The following is a 22,016-nucleotide window of genomic DNA, read 5'->3' on the forward strand; positions in this document are numbered from 1 at the left end:
GAGGAGAATCGCGAGTCAACTGAAGGACAGAACCTTCAGGTCGTTCAGGTAGATCAACTTCATAAACACCTGAGCAAGAGCAACATGATCCGACTGACAGACAGAGGTCATAACCATGATCTGTGTCTGTGTGTGTGTGTGTGTGTCAGACTTACATCAATGAGGTGTTTGACCTCCTGTTTCTTGAGGTCACTGCTGATCTTGGCAGCCAATAGGATGCAGGCAGCGGACACCAGCTTCCTGTAAAACAGCAGTGAGTTTAAGTGGCAGGGCAATGTCAACGTAATAATTACAGTTGGAACAGGAACAGAAAAAAATGATAATAATCGGCAATGATTCCTCAGATGACAAGGAAATGTTATTGAGGCTCGATATTATTGTTTTACCATAAACTTTAATATAAGTAACTATACATAAGAAGAGAAAACTGAAATACAGTCAAATGCATAGAACTTAGATTAAGAAAATGAACACATTTAAAATGTAAACATGTATGTATGTATGAATTTTATGAGTGTGTGTGTCATGTATGTATGTATGTATGTATGTATGTTATGTATAGTATGTATTTTATGTATCTATGTATGTATGTTATGTATACCTGTGTTTATGAACTGACTTTGCTTTCACACCATGTGCTCTGCTTTGTAAGTGAACACTAAAGTTTTCTCTTTTTCCTCACACTGCGAATCTAGAGTTGATCAACATACGGAGTTCAAGTGTCTTTTATCCTGTCACGAACCAGCATTACAGAGACCAAATGCAGACGTTGCGTCAAATGTGGATGAGGTGATTAGCGTACCTGTTCTGTTTATTGAATCGTCCCTGTAGCACCAGCTTCTCAAAGTAGACAAACGCCATGGCGATGGTGACGGGCTGCATGCCGCAGTCCTCCCCAACGACTCTCATCTCTCTCTTCAGACTGAGACAGAGACAGACACAAAGACAGTTTCTAACGTGATTCAATGTCTTAAAGTAAAACGAGAGTCTGCTCTATTGTCGCAGTATTCAGTAGTGAAAATGTTAAGTCTGAAAGTTTTGTCCAAATACCTGCGTATTTTGCTGAGGGTGAGTTTAATGTGAGGGAACTTCTCCTTGAAGGTCTCGTTCATGTCTTTCTTCAGGTCGGACGGCTTGACGTATTCTATAACTGTGGTCTGGCGGAAGGCGGAGAGAGAAGAGAAGATAATGAAAACAGAACAAAAAGAGAGGGAGCGGAGGAAGAGAGGAATGCATAAACAGAGGAACCAAGAAATGTGCAGTCGTGTCAAAGTGCAAGTGGAGAAATTCAAAAGTCAAACAATTGTCAGTTAATGTAAATGAACCTCGTTTACAGTGTTTATGTCTATTATCTGCTGCTTCACAGTTAGCACACACTACTCTCATACTATGAGGCTTGTGCACATGCAGTTTTACTACTTTAATTTAGGTTGAATCCTACATCACAAATATGAATGAATATGTCATATGACAGACGGTCAGAGAGAAAACAGTGGGAGTCCTTACTGAATGTTCAGAGGGAGAAAAGTAAGAGACTGATCTCACTGCAGAGTCAGAACCTCACATTTCTCTCCAGTCACCTTTGACGGCAACTTAAATTCTGAGGCAGACATTGAAAGAGGCCGTTTGCTACTTTGCCACTGCCAACATCACACCATTTCTTTCACCGGACAACTGTGTAAAACTCATTATGTTGACAGTTGTCTCGGTTACTGTAGCTCGCTCTAATCCCAAAGTACCCGAAGAAACATCTGCCGCAAGGATGACACACACACACACACACACACACACACACACACAAAATGTGGGCGACTTTAAAGTTACGGAAGTCGACCTGCCTCACCCTCACTGGCCCCGAGTCCCTCTGCCTCTCCGAGATCACAGAGGCTTTCAACACACACACACACACACACACACACACACACACACACACACACACACACACACACACACACACACACACACACACACACACACACACACACACACACACACACACACACACACACACACACACACACACACACACACACACACACACACACACACACACACTACCCCCCTGCTCCTGTTAGCTATGGAAGCGGTTTTCATTCATGTGCTTCTTGTGGTTTCTAAACCTGACAGTGTTGCTGCATTTGCCTCACACACCCCCAGACTCTCTAACAGCCTCCCTGTGGAGCACAGAATGTGCATCTTTCTCACGACATTTAAAAGAAAAACTTAATAGTTTTTATAATTACTTGTACCTAAAGTATATAATAACCTGACCTCAAGTACCACTAACCCCAAAATTAAGTCTTAACCCTCAAACAGGCCAAAATGTCAGGTCCTTGGAAAGATAGAAGTACACTCTCACACACAGTAATACCAGTGACACAGCGGCCCACCTCAGATGTAATCTTCTCTGATGGATTAAACAGTCATGATATGGCGTGTGTGTCCACAGTTTTAATTCATCTCAGTGGAGGATAAAAACTAAGCTGCTGCCTAGAGGGTAATTATGTAGATGTGAAGAGCTTTGTGTGTGTGTGTGTGTGTGTGTGTGTGTGTGTGTGTGTGTGTGTGTGTGTGTGTGTGTGTGTGTGTGTGTGTGTGTGTGTGTGTGCGCGCACGCGCGCAGTGATTATTCTCAGAGTTCTTTAATCCTCCTATAACTCTCGTCTGTACCAATGACTGTATATAGAGCTGTGATATATCAAACAACTGTTTGTTATTTCACCGATGATCAAACTATGCGTTATCTGTTAATGCGGCTCACATGTGAGTAGTTTCTTACCATGTAGGAGGCAAAGATCAGCACTCGCTTGTGTTTCCCACAAGGCCACTGGTGGTCGCTGAGGAGGTTAGGGTCGTAGTCGCTCACATCGTCCAGACCTGGTCAATGAGCAAAGGCAGAGGGGTAGGAGTGAAGCGGTGGGTCGACAAAGAATGAAAACAAAGAGGAAGAAGAGGGGATGAGGTAAGAGAGGAGGGAAACAAGAGTTGTTGCAGCTGGACTGGATCCTCTTCATATTTCTAAACACGTGTGTCAGCGTGTCACAACCTCTCGTCAACACAACACAGCTGTGCGAGTGTATGTGTCTGTATATGTGAATGTGTGTGTGTGTGTGTGTGTGTGTGTGTGTGTGTGTGTGTGTGTGTGTGTGTGTGTGTGTGTGTGTGTGTGTGTTACCTAGGTCCAGTCCCACAGCGCTGTTCAGCCTGCTGGGTGGATAACCTCTGCCCGGCATGCTGTGTGTGCTCCTGGACACGGGGATCTGCAGCGTCAGGTCACTGGCTGACGACGGCTTCTGCCTCACCAGAGCGTTGGTGGGGTACAGGAACTGAGCGTACGACACCGACTGGGACGTGGAAGACGGTGATGAATACAGGATTACATGAACACTTGTCCACTCATATACTTGTTGCTGGCCAGTTTTGTTTGTTTGCTTACCCTGCCGTAGGTGTCCAGTTGGAAGCCCTCGAGTCCCGGCAGCATCTCCAGGGTGGTGGAGATGTTTCCAGACGAGTGTCTCCTCCTCGTGTGGTTTAACGTGGGGTCACTGGACGGAAGGACATCAGCGGTTAATGTGAACAGTTGTTGGTGAAAAATTGCCCCCAAAAGGTGCCCTGGTCAGATTTTAAAATGTGTAGCTTTGAATCATAATCAAGGCTCTCCTCGTTAACCACTCTGACTCGAATCTGGAGGAATTTAAATCGAGGACAGCTCAGATCAATGATTCACAACACGGTCGATCAGATTCACAACTGCAGCAGGCTGAATGAATCACTGAGGGAAATGTAACATGTCAGGGCGAAAGCTACCTCCACCAAGGAGGTTATGTTTTCTTATGTTCCTGATTGTCTCTGGAAGGCCCTTGATCTTCTGTCCCTGCAGATGCCCTGAAAACGAATTTATTCAAACTGGCCTTTGTCTGTGACTCCTGCTGTCTGTTTTCCCAGAGTGGGTTCTTGTTTTATCGTCAGGTTCTTTTTTTATTGGTTCACTTGAACTTTTGTGAAGCACTTTGCTCTGTGAAAGGTGCTAAACTAAACCCTTTACTAACATACAGTGTGTGTGTGTGTGTGTGTGTGTGTGTGTGTGTGTGTGTGTGTGTGTGTGTGCGTGTGCTTGTTACCTGAGGTAGAAGCTCTCTCCATAGGGAAGAACAGAGAAGGCGGCACACAGGGACCTCTTAGCACAGATCAGCACGATCCTGGAACACAAACAAACACACAGATTAGAGGTCATGTTGTCGTAACTCCAACATGACCGATGTGGATATTTGTGGAGGCGGATGTCGATAGCAATATATATATATAACCCATATCAGGGAGTTATACTTTTCCGATACCAGTCTATCTGCCATGTATATATATATATATATATATATTTGTGCATGTAACATTGATTTGTTATAATGAGGTTTCAACGTGTGTGTTTATTTTTATTTCATCCTCAGGAGTGTGAATCCCTGCAGAACAACGTCGCTCGCCTGGTTTGTGTCTCAGAGGACAATGTTTACAGTCATTATCTGTGGAGGAAGCAGAGAGACTGGAAACTATTCAAAGTGTGTGAAAACATAAACACACTTATTGGAGTTAATCATGTTTGGGATTAATTACTTTTCTTATTTAAAAAAAAATATACCAGTCCTTTAGCAGCCACAGTGAGACCTCAGATCATTGATCTTGTTTCCGTGACAGTGTAAAAACATTAGAGACAACAAGGTCACGCACAGTTAAAGATATGAACCCCGAGGCCGACCACAAAAAAAGAAAACAACAACATCCAGTCGATCCTGATAAAGTCAGAGGAAACGGTAGTAGGAGGAATTCAGCCAAACCAAGCAGAATAATGTCAGAGAAAGCAGTAATTCTACCAAAGTAGCTGCATCACCTGGATGAAACATGAAAGTGAATGAAATCTGAGTTTTAAAAGGATCAAATCCTAATATTTTTTCCACTGTGGCAAACGTCCAAATCATACACACACACACACACACACACACACACACACACACACACACACACACACACACACACACACACACACACACACACACACACACACACACACACACACACACACACACACACACACACACACACACACACACACACACACACACACACACACACACACACACACACACGGAGCTTGTTTCCTTTGATGCATGGGAAAGTCGCGGGCAGGAAGTCACCATAGAGTTCAGTGGAAACAGCAGCGGCATCACAACAGATCTGGCTGAAACGCGACTCCTGGGAGGATTCTGTTCCGTCCCCTTCACTCGACCGTTCATTATGACACGTCTCATAACACTGGGGCCACATTATTCCATATGTATCCCCACTGGGATCTGAACCACTGACTCGAGGGTTACAACCTTAGAACAAGAAAAACAAAAGTCAAACATCCGGAGACTTTTGTGGTTTAGATATTTACCTCCGCCAAGGACGTTATGTTTTCACCCCTGTCTGTTGGTCAGCAGGATTATGTAAAAACTACGGATTTCCATGAAACTTAGTGGAAAGATGAGCCAAGAAAGAACCCGTTCAATTATGGGGCGGATCATGTTATGACAGTTTCACTAGGGAATGATTCCTTGAGCTTGATGAAAAAAAAATCAGACATATATTGGGGGCTGATATTTATGAGTGTCTGCTCTTTGGTGCGGCCTGGCTGCATTTAAGGACACTGTTGTTGGGCCTTGGCAGAGGTATATGCTCTTTTTTTGAATCATTGAAGAGTGAGCCCTTTAATTCAACTGACCACGTCACCACTGACTTTATGCCGTCAACCTCTGTGAAGGAAAGTTTACTGTCACACAGGAAGTGCTGCTGCTGAAAAGTTCTTTTTTTAAATGTTTATTTTTAACTGCACTTACATGCATGAAAGGAGCTATCAAAAATAAAGTTTGATTGATTGATTGATTGATATAGTCAATTACATTTTCGTGAATCTCAACAATTAAAAGTTAATAAAAAATGATGGTATGCAGTCAATAATACTCTAGATTACATTTATTACTAAAGAAAAAGTCTAAATCTGACTATTAGTCGACAAGCTTTTTATATATATATATGAAATGATATGGAGTTATGGATGTTTATCCCAAATAGACATCTATACAGTTATCACTGACAACAGCAGCAAGTGTACAACATCTGTTCATTCTGCTTTCAAAAGTTTTTGGCACTAAAGAGGAGGACAAGTACAATTGACGATACTAAATACATCAGTGCAGCAGTCTGTTGATCCTTCAGCTGCACTGAACAAAACCTTTACTTTGTAAACCCGCAGCATCGCTGGCAGCACAACAGCAACTTTGTGATACGAGTAAAACCTCTGGGGCTGAAGAGCAGCAGCTCTGGGGGCACGACGGGCTCCAACAGTTACTTACCTGCAAGCCACCGTCTCCGTGACAACGTGGAGACTTGGCTCAACTACAAACAGCAGCTCCGCTGCTCTTAGTCGGACCTATTTTAAAACAATCAGCCCCGAGTGTGTGACTATCTGACGAGTAGTCCGGCGTCACTTTGACCCACAGGTCTGATTTAGAAGTCCTGCGCGGAAGGACCAGAATAGAAAAACAATAGAGAATGAGTTGATCAGAATAGAATGACATTGTCCAGGCTGAACCGACGGCTCAGTTCCCCTGCAGCTGCGGAGTGAAGGTGGGCACAGTTCTGCATGTCAGCTGAGTGTGTGAAGGTCAGTGGTGAAAGAGAGTTAAAGAGATATACTGGAAAAATCCAACAAACAAGCATTAACCTAAATAACTATAATGTGTCCATATGATCCTTCAGGTTAGAAAAACCTTTGAGGAAACATAGGGTATAGTGTTCAGTATAACTGCCCAGGGAAATGCCAGGGGGGAATTCTGATTGGACGCTCAACCACCTCAGTCCCACAGTCCACTGTCATTGCACAATGGTGGACTGAGTTACGGCTGTAGGTCTCAGTCAGCACGGTTATAAAAAGAGTCTGAGTCCTGCCACCTTGTACTCATGCAGTATCCCACACGTTTCAGTTTAGAAACCTCAGCAGGAATTATTGCCCCGACAACACAGGGTTCGGAATTAAAAAAAAACTAAAAACTAATCAGAATTTTCTTTTTTCAAAAGTTTAACATGGTGAATTCCAAAACATTTGCTGCCATAGTTTAAAATGGCTGTTGTTGTTTTTCCCCACCGTCCTGAACCCACTGTGGCTAAGTGTTGTTTGGTAACTCAACATGCTACTTAACATTTTCTACGCCTAACAATCATTTGGCTGAAGCAGTGGAAACACATGAGGTGAGCCACTTTCAACTTTTGCAGTCAGTTGAATCACAGAACACTTAAACATTATACATCTAAAAAATAAAGCCCTGGCAGTATGAACTTGAAAAAAAAGATAATAAAGATCTGAAAGTAAAAAGAAAAGAAAATGTGATTTGAAACCCCAAAAAATAAGATCTAAATCTGAAAACATTAAATTTGCAACTGAAGATAACAAAATATATTAGAAAGTGAAAAATGAAAATACCCAATTTATTCAATTTCAATTCCAGATTTAATGAAAATGATATTTAAATTGCCCCCATGCAATAATTTTTTAGTTTGGATACGGTGGTATTTGTCCACATTTAAGATAAAAATCTATTGACCCTGATATGGCTCCATTAGGCAGCACATCACCCAAATCCATTTGACAAAATCCTCCTCCTCACATATGAGGCCATGGCCTGACCCCCCACCGCTGTCTGACCTCCTCCAACCCTACGGGTCTGCTTGCCATCCCCAGCACCAGCCTGAGAACCTATGGTGACAGGGTGTTCAGTGTGGCGGCCCCCAACCCTCTGGAATTCTGACCCCCAGAGACCTGGGATGCTTAATCTCTGGACACTTCCTGTTCACAAAGGCCTTTGACCACTAGATTCAAAACCAGAGTTACTAGGTTCTGAGAGCGCAAAGAGGGCAAATCATAGAGAATCGAGACATCATATACAGCAATGCAATAAAACAAAAGAGTTGGAGAGTTTGAGCAGAGCAGCCTTGGGTACCTTGAAGGGCTCCATATAAATCTAAAGTATTTGGATTATTAAAATCTGTGATGTCTCAGAAAACAGCTCTGAGTCGTTCATGTGTGTGTGTGTGTGTGTGTGTGTGTGTGTGTGTGTGTGTGTGTGTGTGTGTGTGTGTGTGTGTGTGTGGGTGTGTGTGTGCGCTTCTCACCTGCTGCCTCTCGTGTCGTACTGTTTCATGTTTTTGATGAAGTGCATCTTCTTGGTTTGTCGAGGCTTGGGAGAACCACCAGAGAGGTTACGAGTCCTGAGAGAGAGAAACAGACACTGAGATGATTCACAATGAATTCAGTAAATCATTAAAAGGAGGCAAGAGGACACTTAAAAAAAAATGTTGGTACGAAACAGACACACTCTGGAGCAGACACAGAAAATGACATCAAATAAAACAATAACACTTGTTTAAGAAACCTCCCCAAAACTAGCTGTACAGAATCACTTTTCTTTCAGAAAAGCTCAGTAGTTTCTCAATACTGATGTTGCGATGACAATAAGTCAGCTGTTTTGTGTCTAGTGGTTTGCGCATCGGTCTCACATACCCGAGGTCGCGGATTAGCGGCCCGACGAGAGTAGTAAAATCACAACATAAACAACAAAGACCTTTTTTTGGGGAGACAAAATCTCTCCAAAATCTCTCACTGCGATTTAATGGGTTACTCCAGTTAATCTTTTATATGATTAAATAAAGTGTTATAGTTGGTATTTGTTTGTTTTGCAGCATGTAACAAAAACCTGCTGATTAGTGACGCCAAAGCTAAGGTTGCACATATCTGCATCTAAGTCTATGTCTGTGTATGTTTGTGTTTTTGTTTGTGTCTCTGTCTGTCTGCGTGTCTGTCTGTGTCTGTGTGTCTGTCTGTCTGTCTGTCTGTCTGTCTGTCTGTGTGTGTGTGTGTGTATGTATGTGTGTCTGTCTGTGTATGTTTGTGTGTCTGTCTGTCTGTGTTTTCTGTCTGTATGTCCGTGTGTGTGTGTCCGTGTGTCTGTCGTTTGAAGGTCAGGTTGTGAGCCAGCTTGTGCTGCCATGTCGACCTCATGGATTAAAACAACAGACATCGACATGAAAACGGGCCAAGGAGCTCAGAAGTTACATAACATTACTGACATCAGCATTAGTCTCACATGCTCACTCACACACACACACACACACACACACACACACACACACACACACACACACACACACACACACACACACACACACACACACACACACACACACACACACACACACACACACACACACACACACACACACACACACACACACACACACACACACACACACACACACACACACACGTCATGTATACACATTATATCGTCTCCTAAAGCTTGACACAAGGAGATTTCCAACATGACAATGATCCCAAACCCAATGAATTTTTTTTAAACCAGTTTTTAAATAGGACAAAAGTGACATATGACCCGACTGACTACGTCCGCCTGACCTGAGTCCAACAGAACACCTCTGGAGTATTTTCAAGAGGCAGGTAGAGCAGCAAAATCCCTCCGACAAAATAAAAGTATATATATATATATTTTAAAAAAACAAAAATGTCTGTGAAACATTTCTCCACAGCTTTAGTGCGAGACTGGTATCGAATCTGTCATGACAAATAAATATCACCAGGCTCTGTGTGAAGGAAAACACTACAGTTTTAAATGGAACAAACATTGAACACACGTGCACAAAGCTGATCGGAGCCACAAGCAGAACGCAAAGACTTTCTACTGACACACAAATCTGTTATACAACTGTGAAAACACACACACACACACACACACACACACACACACACACACACACACACACACACACACACACACACACACACACACACACACACACACACACACACACACACACACACACACACACACACACACACACACACACACACACACACACACACACACACACACACACACACACACACACACCTGTTACTGTTTTTTTTAACGGCTGGCCAGATGATTACACAGCACATGGAGTTTAGATCACTGTTGCTCACCATCTGACTCTGTGACGCGTCAGTCGTCATCGCGCAGTGTTGTTACTGTATGCAGATGTTTGAAGGCGCTGTGTGTTGTACAGTAATAACATCTGGGCACTGCAGTTAGATGTTTCTCTTCCCTTAGTCACATTGGGATCCAGACTTTAAAGGAGACATTCAATGCTTTTTCAGTTTGTCCCTTTCCTCTAGTGTGTTATTGGTTCTTTGGTGTACATGTAAATGGTGTGTGGTAAATGAAGACAGAACACACCGCTCCTGAAGCTCCTGAAACGCCTCGTCAGTAGTCCGGTCGATACTTCCGTACCATCGCGATGTCTCGTCACATCACACAAAAGGTACAATGTCACGTGATCCTCAAATTTTTCCATCACTTTCTTTATTATTACGAGACAGGACGCTTTTTGACATTTTTCCCAGGTAATAATTCATGAATCTTGATTAAAAAAAACCCATCTAAAAGTGTGAGCAATTTGGCGCAGATCCCCCCCAAACATCTGGATCTAATGGATTTAAATGTGGATTCATGAAAGGACTGTTGGGCCTCGGTGGAGGTACAGATTGCCATTCCCGTTGCAGATGTACCAGTAGTGGTGTATATGTCGGTCAATCAGTGAAAAAGAAACTGCAGAACGGAAATCTAGTACAAACTAGGTTTGAGGGCAGTAACTGATTTTTCAAGCGAAACCAGCTGAAACACACTTAGAGTATTGAACCATCTGATTCTCAGTGGATCTTTGTCAGCATTGTGGGAAATATGTTAAGACTGAATGAGAGGTACAGTCGATATCCTGTGCACGGCATCAACTACACCATCTGCATCCTTCAGATCCATAAATACAACCGCTGCACAGATGATGTCACTGAGTGTCACAGTACTGAAACGTTAGAATTTCAACTTTTCCAGACGTGATCAGTCGGTCGGCCTCCTCTGGGTATAAATAAAACACTGGGAGTAAAAATATCCAGAACACAACAGTCTCAGCTGTCACGTCGCCAGAATTATTAAACCACAGAGTCTATTTCTAACGATTCTATCCTGGCTGTCTACTGTAATCGGGGTCACTCAGCGTTCCATTTCCACGGGAACAGAAACCGGCCCTCCGGAATGTTGTGGAATGTTTCTCTTGTGTGGGAATGGAGTCTGTCACCCAAAGCCCCTTATGATGATGATGATTATTGTGTCTGGTATTTAAGATAAATAATGGCTGATCTGATTTTTCCCATGATATCTCCGCAAACATCAGAGACAATCTAAAGCTTATGCTGATCGGAAAATGGCGACGAAGTCAGAAAATCAGTCAGGCATAGTTATTTCATTTTTTGCATCCAACAGGACAACAGAAAGAAAGCAAATAATTTATCTTATGGTAGACAAAGATGTCGTAATGACATCACTATGAATGCAGAAAATACACATCATATAGTGACGCATAAAACAATCGTTATGATTCGAAACACGATCTACAGCTGATTTCGACTAACCAATCGTTATTCATCGCATGGTATGAATGACATCATGAGGACTTCATTATGAAATGGCATAATTACAAATCTAAAGTCAGAGATTCCTAATTTGGGTATATTATGCATCGCGTGCAGGGTACAGTATGCATCGCCACTCTGTTGCTTTTCCATCAGTCTTTTCAGCCAATTTTATCAATCGAGTTTGTTTTCGGTACACGCAGCTATGCCAACATGTAATAGCCACGTTTCTATACCAACAACAATAGGACACCTACTTGGAAACCGTGCTTTGAGGAAACATGTTTTTCTGAAACTACCTGAGAGTAGACCAGATCACAAACTTGATGGGAAATATATTTCCTATTTTTGTCACTTTGAATCATGTCCAGTGCTTATTTGATGCATGTCCTTGATTTTATGTCACTGTTTTTTACATTTCAAACATTAACTATTCTGCACTCTTTGCACTATATAGTACTGACTCCGAGGTTGGATGCCAAACCATTCTCACTTAATAATGAGCAGTGTTATTCAGTGTTGCAGTAATGACAGTAGTTACCTGATCTCATGACTGGCAACAAAAAAACAATAATTAGGGCTCGACAATATGTTTGGATGGACCACAAAAACCCCCAAAGACGTGTGACTGACATTTAACATGACATGTTTATGACGCCAGACGCTGTCACCAGACACTGATCTATTAGTTATCTTTAAGATGATGTTGTCAGTTTTGGAGGCTTCTTTGAGGAAAAAGCGCACAGACACAAACGACTATCTGCATCTGTGTGACAGCGGACGCCAGCGCTCTCCCAGTCCGTCTAAATCTGTCCCCGTATCTGAGCCGTGGATCTGCAGACTCATTATCTCGACAGTCTGACTTCTGGCCTATTTCCATGAGAACCAGTCGCCGTTATCTCTCCAGGATGTTGTGGAAAGTTTCCGTTCTGTGGGAATGGGGGGGGGGGGGGGGGGGGGGGGGGGGGGGGGGGGTCAGTGTGCTATTTGCCTCCAGGCGGAGGATGACGATGATGATCTGTGTTTTGATAGAGACTCATACTGAGGGGTAGTAAGAGCTGTATATTAATATTTACACATTGTTCTGTGACTATTTTCCACAAGAAAAAAAAAAGAGGGAGGATTTTTTAAGAAGTGAGGTTTGGCCGAAAACAAACGGAGACTAGTTTAGATAATCTACTTTTACAAACGTCTGGATGATTGTGTTTGAGATTATATATTTGGGAAGACTTTCTATATATTTCACCTTTGACAAGGAGGTTATGTTTTCACCCCCGTCTGTAATGCACAGACTGGATAACAGATTTCCACAAAATTTGGTGGAAGGTTGGGACACTGGCCAAGGAAAAAACCCATTACATTTAAATCCAAGGAATAATTCATGGATCTTGATGAAAAAATAATAATAATAAAAATCAAGCGCTGATATCTATGAGTGTGTGCCATTTCGTGCGGATCCAGATAAAAATCCGGATGGAGCGGATTTAAATGTGGTTTCATAAGAGGACTGTAAGAGGACTGCTCTCTACTGAGAACTCTGCATATACATATATATATATTTTTTTTTTCAATCTCCCTGACATTAAAACGAAAGGTCAGCCAGGCAAACCAAAGGCTGATAATCTTTCCCACTGAAGTATTCCAGTAAATTCAAGTATGACCTCATGGGGACTTCTCTGTTTCATAAACTATTCGTCATAAGTTAGAATATATGAATGAATGAATGAAAGAAAACATCAGGTTTTCTTCATTTCACTGTCACAATAACACAATATGCAGGAAGGTGTTTAGTGCCCTGTTGATGGAGACGCTTTCAGGACACCATAATGTGATGTCTCGGCAACAAACTAACTTCTAACTTCAGCGTCCACCAAAGGGCAGATTAGCCAAATATCACACCTAATATTAAGCATAAAGCTCAACTGTCTTTCGGTGCGTCCACATTTTCTTCTTACTCTTCGTGGTCTCTGACCAATTTCACTAACACACCAGCAGAGCAGCAGGCAAAACTAAACTGAGAAATTCGGGGGAACGGAGCTGCGAGCAGATATTACCGTCTTTTTCCGTCGCTCCTCTCCTAGGTCAGGTTTTTTTTATAGGTTGCTGTGTTTGGCATCTTTGACGCCTGTCACGCCGTTTTCCTGTGTCGCTCTGTGAACTATGACGCAGCGAGAAAAGGGTGACACGAGTTTTGAATCAGGTAACACTCGACTGATGATTCAACTTCACGGGATTCTATGGGTAAAGAAGGTGTTTAGATGAATGGTACTTGATATTAAATATCTAAAGAGCACCTTCCATATGTACCAGAATTGCATTGTGATGTGAAATTCAAACCGAATTGACCTTCAACACCACAACTCCACTAAGTCACACTGGAAACAGTGAGTGTGCAGGTCAGGGCCCAGAACCAGAACTGTGCCGTCTCTTGACTTAGTCAGAGTCAGGAACTACATCAGTCATAATAATAATATCTAGTGTTGTTTCAGCTTGAAATGAACTCATGAAAACCCACTCACACAGAACACTGTATGCTTAAAGTAGATTAAAAATAACCTTGGGTGTTTTCATTCTGTACATTTTTGATCTCGACTTTCATTCCTCTGTCTCTTCTTTTAACTTTAAGTTTTTTTCTTTTGCCATCCACTCGTCATATTTCCCTCTGGCGATATTTTCTTCCCTCAGACAAAACACTGCTTCCTCCTCCCTCATGGACCCTCCCTCCTCCTGTCCGTGTCACTGTGTCTAGCTCTGTCACTCTGTTACTTAGAGAGAAACTCAACTGAACACACACAAGTACAAACTGTGAATACATGTAAAACTACTTTATCAGTTTTTAACGTTGGGTTTTTCGAGTCCCGAGTCATAACTCCACAGAGGCCCATATAATTAGGATTGTGAGATCAGAGTTATCCAGGGAGATTATCTGACGAACACTGAATCTCCCTCGTTGTCACCATTTATTAATATGTTTCCATTAACAACAATTTGATCTTTTAAAAAATAAATTATTTTCTGACATTTCCAGCTCAGACCAGACGTTTTGCTTTTTTCATTGTCAGATATATTCATTTTTAATATGCTGAAGTGGATTAAAACAAGTGGAAAGAGATCCACTCTCTTTTTCTTTCAGCCTGTCTCCTATTTCACTTTCCATTATGACTGGTCAAACGCTGGGTGGAAATAAAAGTAGCATATTCATCTTTGAGAGCCGGATGCATTTTCAACATCATCGGGTGGTCACAAAAAAAATCCATTTTGAACCTGGTTGGTTATTTTATCTACATCTCCCGGACAAGAGACACTATGACAAAGTAAAACACTAAAAGATGTCTTTGTGTTTGCAGCCCCTGCTCCCTCCGGTCCTCATGCCTCCGTCTCTTGATCTCTGCGCTGTGATTGAACCATTGTTCAATCTGTCACAGCGCCACAGAGACAATGTCAGTGGGGCTGAAAGAAAAACAACAACAGTTATAATCTTCTCATCTACGCCACTTTCACTTTCAACTCCTCACTGGTTGGTATCTTTTCCACGAGTCTTCATCTCTCCCTCTCCTTATTTGTCCAAAAATATCCTCTTTCATTCCAAAAATAGAAAAAGAGTTGATGATAGGAATCACGTTTACAAAAGAAATGGCCTCACCACAAACGCTAACAACAAATCACTGATTAAATCTACTGTGTTTAAATCCTCCTTCATCTTGTGAAGTGTTTGGTCCGTTTCACCCGGAGACTGTTGATAAAGATGGACACCGTAGATCCACTTCATCCCAAAAATGAAGCTAAAATATCTCTTATGCTGGTGACGTCATTACGAACCAGAGCAGAATAGTGAGGGTGGTGTGGAGCCGCGCTATTGAGGTTCCACCTATAAACGCGCTCGACCAATCACGAGTCAGTCTCAGCTGGCAATCATGCCGTCTCAGCCCCATTCTCCAGCATCAAATAACTAAATAAAACCAATCTAATCCGAAACATGAACATACATCGGTGTGGTAATAACTATACCTAAAATGACAGAAACAGCCTTTGGCGTTGACCTTGACTTCTTTAGTTTGGCCCATCTGCTAACATGGAGGAGGTGGAGTTTAGAACATATACTGCAGCCAGCGACTCAGGTGATTTGGTTTCACTTTAGGGGAGCTGTTGTGTCATCTAAATATTCAATCTATGAATAATATCACAGATTTCATGCCTCAGATGTGCACACTATGAAACCTATTACCAACAACCTTGGTGGGGGGATGGGACCTCGTCCTGGGAAGAACTCATTATATTTTGTGAGTTTTTTCTTCATTTTTCAGGAAATAATGCACAGGTCTTGATTTTCCACTATTAGTGACTATGTTTTCAAATAAATCTTTTAGGTTATCAGACCACTTTTCGTTTCTTTCATATTTTTACTATAAGAACCAAGCAACCATTTGTTGGATGGCTTGGCCTCTGCTGGTTGACGCTTTTTGTTGTTTTTTCTGAAATTGTTTTCCTCCTCGGCCTCACTGCTGAGATGCACTTTGCTGCACATCACTGCAACTGGTGAGAAACTGACTGGAATGATAAATGATGAACAAAAAAAAGAAGAAGCTGGTTGTAAAATGTGGGCGACTTTAAAGTTACGGAAGTCGACCTGCCTCACCCTCACTGGCCCCGAGTCCCTCTGCCTCTCCGAGATCACAGAGGCTTTCAACACACACACACACACACACACACACACACACACACACACACACACACACACACACACACACACACACACACACACACACACACACACACACACACACACACACACACACACACACACACACACACACACACACACACACACACACACACACACACACACACACACACACACACACACACACACTCTCCTATCGGTCACTTCCAGTTTGGAGAGCTGTGTCCTCTTCAAACAGCTCAGACTCCCTGACAGGCTGATAAAGGGGCATTCCACGTCTTCAGCTTTAACACTCACATCATGTTATCAAGATCTTTGGGTTATTCATAAAGGTAATAACAGCTGACATCATCGTCTGACAGTGTTTACAGACACTAATGGTAATAATAACTCGAACAATTACAGCAAATTCCATCAGTTAAAAAGAAGCCACGAGATAAAAGTGAGTTTGAAGAAGAGATTTTAAAAGAGATTGGCCGAGCGTGTGTGGGCGGGGCGTCGATACTGAGACGGAGACTCTGGCTCCAAATGACAACACCAGAGCAAGATGGCAGCGACTGTATTCCAGATTGTTTTTTGTCATGTACTTGTTCTGCTACTCATTCTGCTCACACAGCAGCAATCAAAGACCCACATTTATGTTCATTCTGTAAAAAAAAGAAAAAAAGAGAAGAAGCCGTTTCAATTTCACAGGAAACAGAAGCTTGATTTTTTCACACCAAACATGGAGAAGTTTTGCGCATCTGCAACGTAGTTTGAGATTGAGTTTGTGTGCCCTTAACATCATGGTCTCTTCTTGGATTTGTCATCTTGTGTTGGAGATGAAACACAGAAACTGAGGCCAGTGCCAAGAAGGAGGGAGAGAGAAGAGGAGGAGGAGGGGGAGGGGGATAAGAAGTGAGGGATTCATTTTTCGGTAAATCAGGCAGAAGGAGAAGCAGGAGGAGTCTGTTAATCTGGTGATGTAAGATGCACAACAGGCCTGCTGGGTAACCGTGTGTGTGTGTGTGTGTGTGTGTGTGTGTGTGTGTGATAAGTCAGAGGTCCATGTAGTTTAATCTGTGTGAAACGTCCAGTGTCCGTCAGTCTGTGTCAGAGGTGTGGACAGACCAGACTGTTCTTATCCTGTCTGCTGTGCGAGCAGGATGAGGATTTAGACAACAGAACATTTAATCTATGGTTGGCGGTTTGTCAGTTTGTGTGCTTGTGTGTGTGTGTGGCAAGGATTTAGTTTGGGGGGTATTTAAGTAAAGCTGTGTGTGTGTGTGTGTGTGTGTGTGTGTGTGTGTGTGTGTGTGTGTGTGTGTGTGTGTGTGTGAAGCCACGGTTTGCTGTGCCTCTGTTCTCGAACAATTAATCAGTTGGCCGATAACATCGGCCGATAGGAAAATGTTTATTTTACAGAATAAACAATGCAGAAAAGAGGAGAATTATTTGGGTCATTTCACGTGGAAAAACATTGTTTATTTCCTCAATTCAAGTGGCTCTATACATATTATTGCATCTGAGTATTTTTTTTATTATTTTATTTTTTATTAGTTATTTATAATAAAGTTTATGGTTAGAGTATAAAATATAGAGCCTGGACTACATTTCTTTGTCATAAGGGTTTGATAACGACATTTAGGAATAATTGCCAAATTGTTTAAACATATATATGTACATATATATCGGACCATGTCTCGGTAGAGGACATTTTTTAAATCCATGTCAGTCGGACTCAATAGAATATATTGCTAATGTTGTAGTGTGGACGAAGTGAAGTCTCAAACTGACAGAGTATGACGCAGTCCCAGTCACGGTCAACATGCCTGTAATATAACAAACCCACAGACTGAAACCTTTATCCTTGTGGGACCAAAAAGTTACTGTACACAGCTGTATTTCTCCCATTGCAACCACTCACACCCTTTTACTACAGAAACGCTGTAGAAGGAAAGAAAAATCATGTGTGTTAAGGGAGTGGAGGAGATTCAGCTGCTTTTCCAGGAGAGTAATGCGTGTTTAGACAAGCACACACACACACACACACACACACACACACACACACACACACACACACACACACACACACACACACACACACACACACACACACACACACACACACACACACACACACACACACACACACACACACACACACACACACACACACACACACACACACACACACACACACACACACACACGTCGGTCAGATTTCATATCCAATCTGGGTTTGTTCTCGTAGCTCAGTGTGTGTGTGTGTGTGTGTGTGTGTGTGTGTGTGTGTGTGTGTGTGTGTGTGTGTGTGTTAGTCCAATGGGTGTGTCTAACTCTGCACTAATCAGCGTTCCTGCTGAATCCGATAAGTTTTCTGCTTCAGGCAACATATTCAGCAACAAAGCACTTCACCGACTTACAGAGTCAACTTTAGTGTGTGTGAGTGAGTGAGTGAGTGAGAGAGTGAGTGAGAGAGTGAGTGAGAGAGAGAGTGAGGCGAAGGAGTCAACTAAAAGAAATTCAAGGACAAAATCAAGACGACATGTATCTGCGTGTACACAAGTCTCACACTGATCAACCACTGATATTGTTACTGTAGAAGACAAAACATCTTCTGTGGCAGTGTCAACAGTCACAGCTCTAATTCAGTCCTAATAAAATTATTAAATAAAGATATTATTATTATAGAAAGAACATGACTGAGAAACCCTCTGTCTTCAAACATTTCATCTTCTAGCATGAAAATGGTAAAAATAAAATTGGAAAAAACAGGCAGCAAGATATCAGCAGCTCCCGTCACAAAAGATTAACTTCAACCTTCAACAAACCATATCAGCCCCACCTACGTGAGGTAGAGAGACAATGAACAAATGTAGGATAAATAAAAGAAAAGACAAAAACAATAAAGGGAGTGTGAAAGAAACTAAAGAGAGGGAGCAGGAAAAGAAGAATAAAGAAAACCTGATGAACAACCAGGTTCAGTTTGAATTATCGAACCCCAAAACTCTGTTGACTCTACTGAGGGAAAACCAAGGAGGAACTCCATGAGAAAACATATGCACATAAAGAATAGAAACAGAGAGCGTAAAAGGCTTTACGGATAAATTATCTACAAATATAACTTAATGTAACTTAATCTTTTATTAGGTTTTGTTAATGATTTCATTACAGATGGAGTTGACAGGAAATGAAGGAGCCAGGCTGCAACAGGGTTCTTGGCTGAACCCGACCTGTGGACGTTGTGGATTATGGTCGGAAACAGAGTCAGACTGATATGGATCTTTTTAGGGGACGATATTAGGGAGTGGAAAATTTCTGATTCCAATTTATTGGCCAATATATTCATTTATTTTTTGTTTGTCGTTATCAAACCCTTATGACAAAAGAAATGTAATTGAGGCTTGATATTTTACAGGTTAATCATTAACTTTATGATAAATAACTAGAAATAAAAAGAAAACATAAATACAACCAACTATACAGAACTTGAATTTAAAAACAAACTGGATTTTTTAAAGGTGAAATGTAAAAATGAAGGCATATCTGCTCTAAATTTGCCTGATCTGAACCCTTCAGCTACTGAGGTGCCCCAGACGTAACCTTATTGTTCTGGTGCTTTAAATGCCCCTTTGAGTTTGACTGTCAGGAGGTCGTCTGCTGCTGGAGGCAATAAAGTAACAAGCAACTCGAAAACAATTTTTTTTTAATCTATACTGCACTTGAGAGCAGACTGACCTGAGAGCATTAATAATAAAAAAATGCAGTAGATGAAACATCAGCCCCTAAAATAAAGTCTACAAAGAACTCAGAATCAGTCACTTTTGCTTCTTTTTCAAATTCTATTACGCACCGACTGTGTCCACTGCAGCCGCTCTCTTCCCAAAGACCATGTTACCTTGAACTATAAAACAAAAAATCAATATGTGGCGGTCAATGTTGATACTGTAGTGAGTTGCCAAAAATAGCTCAGTGTACGTGGAACACTGCATGGGTTTGAAATATTGATATTAACATTGATGCACTTTCGGCGTTCAATGTCATCTTTCCTCATTTTTGTGAGCACAAATTTTCTTTTTGCCTCAAAACAAATACTTATTTGCTCCTAAATACTTATTTGCTCCTGTATGCGTCTCATATACATGATTTACTATGAGTCCATCTGCAGATGCGGAATTGAATTTACAGAAAAACAAGAACTGACTTTGTTCCTCTGTTTAACAGAAATTGCCACCAACCACGAGAGAGACTATTGCAACAGCTGTTTTAGGTTCAAAAGGGTCACTGGTCCATCTCCGGCTTGTGTTGAGTCACCAACTGATTATTCATCTCTCAGTTACCCCTCGATTCTGTGCGAGATGACCGCTGAGATCCTGTTCACTGACTCGGTAAGAATAGCATCGGACAGCGGAAACAAACTGAGCCAAGAGCATTGTGGGGAATCCCTGCCGTCGGTTTAGTCACGCAGACCCGACTGCAGCTGAATGAAGCTAAATACAGATGACACCGTTCACACACTGACGACTCGACCTGACGTCTTAATTGGATCATGGTCACAGTCAATCTGCCAGGAATAAGCCTGAATCATAGGTAAGACGATGACCATGACAGGGATGAAGAACTGCTTTCAAATACCTACTAACCTTAATAAGAAGTGTGATTTTGAGATCAATTTATGTGAAACCTTCCGTTGAGCGCAAAAATGTACTTCCATGGCCTTCGGCATTTCTGAAAATCTTATCAAAAACACATCACAACTCTCGAACTCTTTCAGAAAATCCCAAGGAACCAGTTCATGAACACCACTAGAGGCGAGCGTTCGTGTGGACCCTTCTGGTAAACAACAAAGTAAACACGACCCAGAAGGCAGCAATGGTCAGGTAGGATTATGCTATAAGTCCTACAATTATGTTTTTCAGTCACCGGTGAGGCAAACTCCGAGACGAGCAAGAGGATTTTTGTTTTGTTCTGAAGTCCCGTACTTAGATGCCAACAACTACAACTTCCAAAGTAAAGAAGCGTATGCTGACATTCCCATATGGTAAAGAGATATTTGGATGTGCAGTGAACAAAGGCACTATGGAAAAGTCAAGGCCATATTTAGTCTTGGTTTTAAAAAACATTTTAAAAACACAGAAATGTCACATTGAAAGCAAACAATAGCCTGCCTTAAAGTAAAATAAATCAACTGCACAACTCATAAAAACAAATCATGAACACATGAGTGGAGCTGGTCCAGAAGTCTAACGTCTATTTGCGCATGATGCAGGTGAGAAATCAGAACTGTAATCACAAAGTTCAGTCCCGTCAGCTGCCACAGTGCGTCCAGGACCAGCCAAGTGTCCACACTCACTGCACACAAGGGCGTCGGTAAAGCAGCTAAATTAATTAAATTAGGTTAAGAGGAGTCTGCCACTTCACTCCCAGACAGCTGTCAGCACAGGAAGCTGTGGTGTGTGTGTGTGTGTGTGTGCGTGCGTGCGTGCGTGCGTGCGTGCGTGCGTGCGTGCGTGCGTGCGTGCGTGCGTGTGTGTGCGCGCGTGTAGCCACAGCAGCTCCTTCCGCCCTAAACCACAGACACCATTTCGCTCTGCGTCCATCCGACCGTAACACGTTTGGGGACAAACAAACAAAAAACTGTGGCCAGACTCATGAGAAACAACAGACATAACTCTTCGTTCATGATACGTAACATATTCACAAGGTTCAAGTTTACAATCCAAGATGTTTACATCTGCAGAACCAATAAAACTGTAATTCACCATTTTAAGCAATTATCATGATTTCGGCCTTGAAGATCCA

General features: G+C 42.1%; 1 protein-coding gene across 1 annotated transcript in view; it reads right to left on the bottom strand.

Moving 5' to 3' along the window:
* The window catches only part of cables2b (Cdk5 and Abl enzyme substrate 2b), a 30,188-nt gene that overhangs the window by 4,907 nt on the left and 3,265 nt on the right, over positions 1-22,016 (bottom strand). The window contains exons 2-9 of the mRNA XM_035645314.2: positions 8,203-8,298; positions 4,122-4,199; positions 3,437-3,545; positions 3,176-3,344; positions 2,780-2,877; positions 1,051-1,157; positions 803-922; positions 156-240 (exon numbers count right to left, since the gene is read on the bottom strand). Of these exons, the coding sequence (XP_035501207.1) occupies positions 156-240; positions 803-922; positions 1,051-1,157; positions 2,780-2,877; positions 3,176-3,344; positions 3,437-3,545; positions 4,122-4,199; positions 8,203-8,298 (862 nt within the window). The remainder of the gene's footprint in view (positions 1-155; positions 241-802; positions 923-1,050; positions 1,158-2,779; positions 2,878-3,175; positions 3,345-3,436; positions 3,546-4,121; positions 4,200-8,202; positions 8,299-22,016) is intronic.

The sequence above is a fragment of the Scophthalmus maximus genome, chromosome 3 (genome assembly GCF_022379125.1).
Source record: "Scophthalmus maximus strain ysfricsl-2021 chromosome 3, ASM2237912v1, whole genome shotgun sequence".
Lineage (NCBI taxonomy): Eukaryota > Metazoa > Chordata > Actinopteri > Pleuronectiformes > Scophthalmidae > Scophthalmus > Scophthalmus maximus.